This window comes from Papaver somniferum, chromosome 4 (assembly GCF_003573695.1).
Source record: "Papaver somniferum cultivar HN1 chromosome 4, ASM357369v1, whole genome shotgun sequence".
In the NCBI taxonomy this organism is placed as follows: domain Eukaryota; kingdom Viridiplantae; phylum Streptophyta; class Magnoliopsida; order Ranunculales; family Papaveraceae; genus Papaver; species Papaver somniferum.
The window spans coordinates 77219018-77226596 of record NC_039361.1 but is presented as its reverse complement, the minus strand read 5'-3'; the positions used below and the strand labels follow the sequence as shown (position 1 = coordinate 77226596).

The following is a 7579-nucleotide window of genomic DNA, read 5'->3' as shown; positions in this document are numbered from 1 at the left end:
ACGGGAACCTGCTCGACTCTTAAAATATGGATCCGCAATTAGGTGAGTAAAAAAAGAGAAACTTGAGTAGATTGTTGTAGAATTTCGTTCTAATCATATATATATATATATAATACATATAACGTGTCTTTGTATTCCGCTTATTTAGATTTGACGTGTTATGATAATCATATATTGTCATAACTGCGTCATGTGTCTCTATACGTGCAACACACTACTATTTCAATACTAACTAGAACCTAGCAGAAGACTATAATAACAGTCGCTAATTGCGTTTTTGGACTACCAAAAACAGTACAGACACATAAAATAGGTCTCGTCTAGGGCTGCACAACGGGTAGACTGGGTAGGATATGGCCTATACCCGTCACCCTACCCGTTTACTGACGGTTAAGAAAATCTTTACCCGCCATCCTACCCGCCAAATAATGGATAGGGTAGAATACGATTAAAAACCTGGCGGGTAGGGTAGGTTGACGGGTATGGGTAGGGTATGTGCAAACCTAGGTAGGGTGGGTAGGATATGGCCTATACCCGCCACCCTACCCGTTTACTGGCGGTTAAGAAAATCTTTACCCGCCAGCGTACCCGCCAAATAGTGAATAGGGTAGGATAAGGTTAAAAAACTGGCGGGTAGGATAGGATTGGCGAATATGGGTAGGGTATGTGCACCCCTAGTCCCGTCCACCAGAAATTTACAGGATTAGTGTTTATTAGGGTTCATCTTTGTCTGTACGGTTTTTTGCTTATTCACGCCGTTCACATGGAATTTGTAACCAACTACTAGAACCTAGCAGAAGACTACAGTAAGTAACGTTAGTAACACGTGCCCGATACAACAGAAGACGAATAAAATAAAAGTCAAAGGCCAAAAATGTGAATACGCGTACATAAGGTTTCTTCTCCTGTAGTTCGATGATACCAACCATCGAAGAGAACAAAACACATGACAGTATACTTCTACTGCTTCACCGTCGTCAAATGCAGCTCTTCGTTATCTGTCGTTTTATGATATAACCAAGTTCAATTTCTATATTCCACCACATAAAATAACGAACCTTTAGTCCGCATCTCTATATTCCCTGGTTATTTCCACATTACTTTCTGACCTTATCAAAAAATAAAAAACTCTTTGTAAAAGCCAAAAGTCATATATCGAAAAAGAAGTTGGTTTTTCCTTTCTCAGTTCAAGAAGTGGAACTGTATAAGAAGACAGGTTTACAGAGAGACAGACAGGCAGTCCTCCTAGCCGGCTCCAAAGATAATTTTTAAAGCTTACCGAAATTACTGGAATCAGAAAACAACTTATTAACTTATTCTCTCTTCGAAGATCTAATCTTGATCATCTTAATCTGTTGATTTCTCCAGGTAATATGACACTTTCAATTCTTATTCTTGGATTTTAGAACTAATCAGAGATCTCTAATAGAATTGATTCAGACTGATTTTTATGTTTATGCAACTTTTTTAGGCCATTGTGGTGATGGCCTTAGTTTCATCTACACCAAATGTTACTAGTAAGATAAATTCGGGGCAACATGGTTGGGATTTAAAGGGAAACACACCAGCTTCATTGTTCAGCTTGAATAATGTAAGTATTTGGAAATCGCGGCGGAGTAATACAAAGCAAAGGTGTTTGGTTATTAGAGCTGTTTCTGAAAATCGTGATATTGATTTTACTGATCCGAATTGGATTAAACAATATCAAGATGAGTTTGGGGAAAGGTTTAATTTGCCGCATCTTAGAGATGTTTTTGATATGAAGCCGATTCCAACTACTTTTTCTTTGAAAAATAGGTGATTGTTATTTGTGTGCTTTTTCATTTCGTATTTTATGGTTATTGTTCTGGCAAATTGCTTTATGTTCTTACAATGTGCTGTTCTAATAGAGGACCAAAATTAGTCGATGGTGCCAGTATGCCTGAGGAAAGGAAAAATGGCTATGTAAATGAAGATGATAGGGCACTTTTAAAGGTATGTTGTGTTAATGTTAGCAAAAAATTTTATATAAAGGTATGTTGTGTTAATGTTAGCATTTTTTTTTTATATATACTGTATAAGAAAAGGATGACATATGTAGCTCAAAACCAAACCTGCGTCAATCATGGGTTAAAGCCGCTAGATTGAGGCAGGCTTCCAAAATCATATGAAGTTGATTAGTTTTTGCCTGTTAGGATAAGTTGTGAGCTGCCATATTACAATCACTAGTTCTTTTTAAACTTAAAACATTGTCAGAGAAGAGGATTAACAAAATTAGATGTCTTCTGCCTTTGATTTCCCATGTAGTTTCTTTGCTTGAGCTTTGTGATGACAAGAGTAGCAAAATAACTATACTATGTTACACAGCTTAACTGGACCCAATTCTGAATTATGGCATGAAATCGTGTACTTTTCTATTACTGTATCATGGCTCTGATTAGTGGAGTAATACCTTTTATTTATTGGATATCAAGTTTGCTTATGTCGTACTTATTTCTTTTGGAAGTACCATAGGGTATTTAGTATATCGTGTATGATGATATATTAAAATTAAATTACCAGGTTATCAAGTACTCGTCGCCAACTTCTGCTGGAGCTGAATGCATTGATCCTAATTGCAGCTGGATAGAACAATGGTAATTTAAGATTCTTCTCTATTGGCTTCCACGTAAAGTAATTAAAGTTCAGCATGTGTGCATCTTATAAATTTAGTCGAATCAATATCTGGTGTTGTGCAAATGCCTGTTCTGTTTCTTGGTTTGGGTTTGACTTTTCCACTATCTGCCGAGCTTTTTATATTGATCTTCTACGTAGGGTGCATCGTGCCGGGCCACGTGATAAGATATACTTTCAACCTGATAGCGTAAAGGCTGGAATTGTCACTTGCGGAGGGTTGTGTCCTGGTCTCAATGATGTTATTAGACAGGTCAGTGAGCTTTTTATTCAGACTAGAAAATACAGGTCGTAAGTCAAGTGTAAATAATATATGTTTGATCAGATTGAACCTTTTCCTCTCTAATTTGTCTCCTCCTGACTCCTGAGTTCAGAGCATAAGATTTGTCTTACTTAACAACGGCAAATTGTTATCTCCACAAATTTCTTATGTCAGTCATCTTTCGCAGATAGTTGTTACCCTTGAAATCTACGGGGTTAAAAACATTGTTGGGATCCCGTATGGCTACCGAGGATTTTTCGATAATGGCTTACAAGAAATGCCGGTTAGTAGAATTTCCTGCTTATTAGCATACAATCATGGCTTTAAAAAACCGATATGAGGCTCGTTTTTTTGCGCTTCAGATGAATAACGCCCTGAAGCGGGCGCCTCAAATTTATGTCTGAAGCAGGAGCGTTTTTTGGGGCTTTAAACCCCAAAAATAAAAGTCTCAGATGTTTTCATTCTAAAACCTAAAATAAGAAAAGGCTAGTTAGTTTAATTGTTTACTTTATTATGTTGACAAAGTTTCATACAGGAGTAGATTTTAAAGTTGTGTTTATTTATATATTCGCGAGGCAACGCTTCAATGCGGCGCTCTGCGCTTCAACAAGAGAGCGCTTCGCGTTTTTAAACATTGCATACAATACATGAGATCATGTTTTTGATACTGTCATATGCGTAGCATTGACTGTAAATTGCAATTCACAGCTATCCAGAGAAGTGGTTCAAAACATTAATCTTGCTGGTGGAAGTTTACTCGGTGTTTCTCGTGGGGGTGGTAGTACCAGTGACATTGTAGACAGCATACAGGTTAGGAACAGTTGCTTGACTTCCCTTGTAATTTTTGTCATTGATGTATTATTGCTCTCTCTGGATTGTATCATGGTTTGCTAGTAGTTTCTCGGTAGTTAACTAAGTGATTTCAGGCCAGGAGAATTGATATGATTTTCATACTCGGCGGGAACGGTACTCACGCTGGAGCAAATGCTATACACAAAGAGGTATTTGATCTACTACTCAGATGCAAACTAAAACACAGTTTATCAACTTGAGTATTATTTGACAAAGAAATTTACAGGACTGGGAAAGATTTATCTAGAAAACCTAAAGAGTTTAATTTCATCTAAACCCCTAATCTATAATCTCGTATCGGTGTAAGACAGAATCTTTCACCTGACAAATCTTACCACAAAAACACTGCTTGCATGTCAAAAACGGCCTGGGAAAGCTGATGCAAAGACAATAATTACGCTCTGCTCCTCCTATTACTACATGATTCCAACAACCCTGCACCCGTAAGACTCGCTACAGTTAACTCATTAGCGCTAACTGGTCAATTTGCATAATAGGGGTTGCTGTTCACATCAAATTTTGACTCTTGATTTCCTAGTTATTTTGGCTTTAGCTGTTGGTAATGAACTTAAAGTTTGCTAACATGCACCATCTCTCACTGTCGCTTTTTCCCTATGTTCTTTGGTAATGAATTGATAACTGTGTACAGCTAATTAGCTTTGTTTGACTTTTATTCAGATCTGTTCTTAGAGGTTCACATTTCACAAATTTGATGGCCTACTTTTAATCGTCAATACAGATTTACAAACTTAAGATTATATTTTCACTTGTTTTGCTCTTCTTTCCATCCATTCTGATAACCTGTTCTTGTTGAAATCATTTACTTGTTATTATTATGGCGTCCTTAAATGACTTGTGATACTTTCTTTATACACAGTGCCGCAAGAGAAAACTCAAGGTCTCAGTTGTTTGTGTTCCAAAAACAATTGATAATGTTTGTGTTCACATTTCACAAATTTGATGGCCTACTTTTAATCGGCAATACAGATTTACAAACTTAAGATTATATTTTCACTTGTTTTGCTCTTCTTTCCATCCATTCTGATAACCTGTTCTTGTTGAAATCATTTACTTGTTATTATTATGGCGTCCTTAAATGACTTGTGATACTTTCTTTATACACAGTGCCGCAAGAGAAAACTCAAGGTCTCAGTTGTTTGTGTTCCAAAAACAATTGATAATGATATACTTCTGATGGATAAAACCTTTGGATTTGATACTGCTGTAGAAGAGGCTCAGCGAGCAATCAACTCTGCATATATTGAGGTAAGCCCGTGTTTTTTCGTTATCATAATACACTGAGAGTTTATTTTGGAAGTTCTGGATAGACACTACAAACGAGAAACCGAGATTGGCTTTCACACTTTAATGTTGGAATGTACATCTAAGTTCTACCATGCTAACTTGGTTTTTTGAAACTCACTTAGGCTCGTAGCGCATATCATGGTGTCGGCTTGGTAAAATTAATGGGAAGAAGCAGTGGTTTCATAGCTATGCATGCATCGCTGTCTAGTGGCCAGATCGATATCTGTTTGATACCTGAGGTGCATACTTCGATAATGTCCAATTACTCTTCTCTATTGTACATTATTTCAGCATTTTGTTTCTCTTACTATTATCAGTGAGTGAACACCTTCACAATCGAATTGCAGGTATCCTTTAGTTTGGAAGGACCTTATGGCGTATTACGTCATTTGGAACATCTAATACAGACAAAAGGTTCAGCTGTCGTTTGTGTAGCTGAAGGAGCTGGGCAAGTAAGTGTTACCTGTATTTTTCTTCTTGCAGATTAGGTTTGGCAAATTCTTTAACATATTCAACGAAAAAATATATATCATTAGTTAATTAGGAAAATGACCAATCTACTCCCTTTATTTGCATACTTGTTGAACTTGCAAACTTACCTACTACTATATATCTATTTTCACAAGAAAATCTGTGTGGTTAATGTTCTGGAGATTAGTTGCTTCTTGACATAGCAATTTTAATAGTACTTATGACATTTCATAATTGGTGAAACTCAGGATTTGTTGCAAAAGTCAGGTGCAACAGATGCATCAGGGAATGTGGTTTTAGGAGATATTGGAGTTCATATCCAACAACAGGTTAAATATCCTCATAGCATTTGTGCAACTACAGATTTTTCTTTGCTTGCCAGAAGCTAGTGTTTATCATTTGTTTGTAACCGTAAGCTTCTTGTTGTCAACAGATTAAAAAACACTTCAAGGGAGTAGATGTTCCAGTAGATGTCAAATACATTGATCCGACATATATGATCCGAGCATGTCGAGCAAATGCCTCTGATGCTATTCTTTGCACTGTTCTTGGCCAGAATGCAGTATAGATTCACCTTACTCCTGGTTTTTTATTTTGTGATGCTGTTAGGATTCTCCAAGTCCTAAGACTCTGCAACAAATATTCCTACTTAGATATTAATACTCATGCTTCCCAAAAATGTTGTAACTTTGTAGGTCCATGGTGCATTTGCGGGTTACAGTGGTATTACAGTTGGAATATGCAACACCCACTATGTTTACCTTCCAATTCCAGAAGTAATCACATCTCCAAGATTTGTAGATCCAAACAGCCGGATGTGGCATCGTTGTCTAACCTCCACCGGCCAGCCTGACTTTCTATAATTTATAAAAGGAGAAGCATAATATTCCTTTTCTCAACTTTCAGTTGATGTAAAGAATTGCAGGACCGGCACTGTGCAAAAGCTTCCAAACCGCCATGCCTAGCCCCTCAGTTGGAATTTCCTTTGGCTTTTACTAATAATTAGGTCTGTATGTTAATTTGTCCGTTCTGCACACAACCCCTCTATTGGGCCATTATGGGAAAAGATTAAGAAATCAATTTTTACCTGTAAGGATGATATCTTCAGTTTCATTTCTGAGCATCCTGAAAATAAGTTCAATACCATTTTGTCTTTCAATCTTGCTACTGCAGTTGAATATGCATGCTCTTTTTACACCAACTTTCAGATTCTATTATGTTTAAAGTCTTTGCCGCCAACCAACTCTTTCCTACTGGAGATTGAGTGAGGGCTTGATTCGAATTTATGTCAGAATTGGGATTCAGCTCGTTATTCTAACAAAGAAAGATTTGCCAAGTCATAGTGATTGTTTCAAATTGTCTTGCAAGGCTCTAAGCCCTTTTCCAAAGCCCTTATCACTGGGTTTCAGCAATTAAAGGAACAATGCAGCTTCTACCAGTAGCACCACACCCCATTAACTTTGTAAGAACTCTAATAGGGTGAGTAGTGGCTCTCTTCTCTTGAGGGACTGACTGAATGCAGAATCACTGCGAGCCAGCCTCAAACCATATACAGATTACAGACATTATATAAAAATTCAAACCATTTTTTTTTCGAAGCAAAATTCAAACATATGGGTGTGAAACAAAAAAAGATTTTCACAGGGGAAATATAGTGGATGATCATCGACCAGCAGTGCTAGTTACCACTACTAGAAAACATTATATAAAAATCTAAGAATCCATTTATTGTACCTTGCCGCTGACCAAAACATAAAAAACCTCAAACTACGAATCCATTTATTGTTCCATTATCACTACTAACAAATTTGAACATTGTCTAAAAATATTACTTACTTTGCTGACCAGCATTCTTATCATTTACGAATCAAGATGCGCTCGTGACATCTCCACGAAACTTCTGAGGGCGGGATCAAATAAAGGAGACCCCTTTTGACGTCTGCACACTCTCTCAATTCCCATCGTTTCAGTACTCCCTGTGGCTTTGAACCGTCTGTCCAAAGGACCTCAAATTTACAAAAACAATTATGTACTCCT

The 7579-nt window shown here is 37.2% G+C and overlaps 1 protein-coding gene across 1 annotated transcript; it reads left to right on the top strand.

Annotated features, from left to right (window-relative positions):
- The first annotated feature begins 1127 nt into the window (after window positions 1-1127).
- Window positions 1128-6708, top strand: LOC113275949 (ATP-dependent 6-phosphofructokinase 5, chloroplastic-like). The gene is made up of 14 exons (XM_026525535.1): window positions 1128-1368; window positions 1472-1797; window positions 1890-1974; window positions 2542-2615; window positions 2794-2905; window positions 3102-3197; window positions 3623-3724; window positions 3841-3915; window positions 4892-5032; window positions 5194-5310; window positions 5419-5523; window positions 5791-5871; window positions 5976-6104; window positions 6238-6708. The coding sequence occupies exons 2-14, from the start codon at window positions 1484-1486 to the stop codon at window positions 6403-6405; spliced, it is 1599 nt and encodes a 532-aa protein (XP_026381320.1). The 5' UTR covers window positions 1128-1368; window positions 1472-1483; the 3' UTR covers window positions 6406-6708.
- The last annotated feature ends 871 nt before the right edge of the window (window positions 6709-7579 follow it).

Excerpts from the sequence above, each read along its gene's own strand:
- LOC113275949 (XM_026525535.1), top strand. The coding sequence starts at position 1,484 with ATGGCCTTAGTTTCATCTACACCAAATGTTACTAGTAAGATAAATTCG. Across the intron at positions 2,616-2,793 it reads TGCAGCTGGATAGAACAATG|GGTGCATCGTGCCGGGCCAC; the intron begins GTAATTTAAGAT and ends TCTTCTACGTAG. Across the intron at positions 5,033-5,193 it reads TCAACTCTGCATATATTGAG|GCTCGTAGCGCATATCATGG; the intron begins GTAAGCCCGTGT and ends AAACTCACTTAG.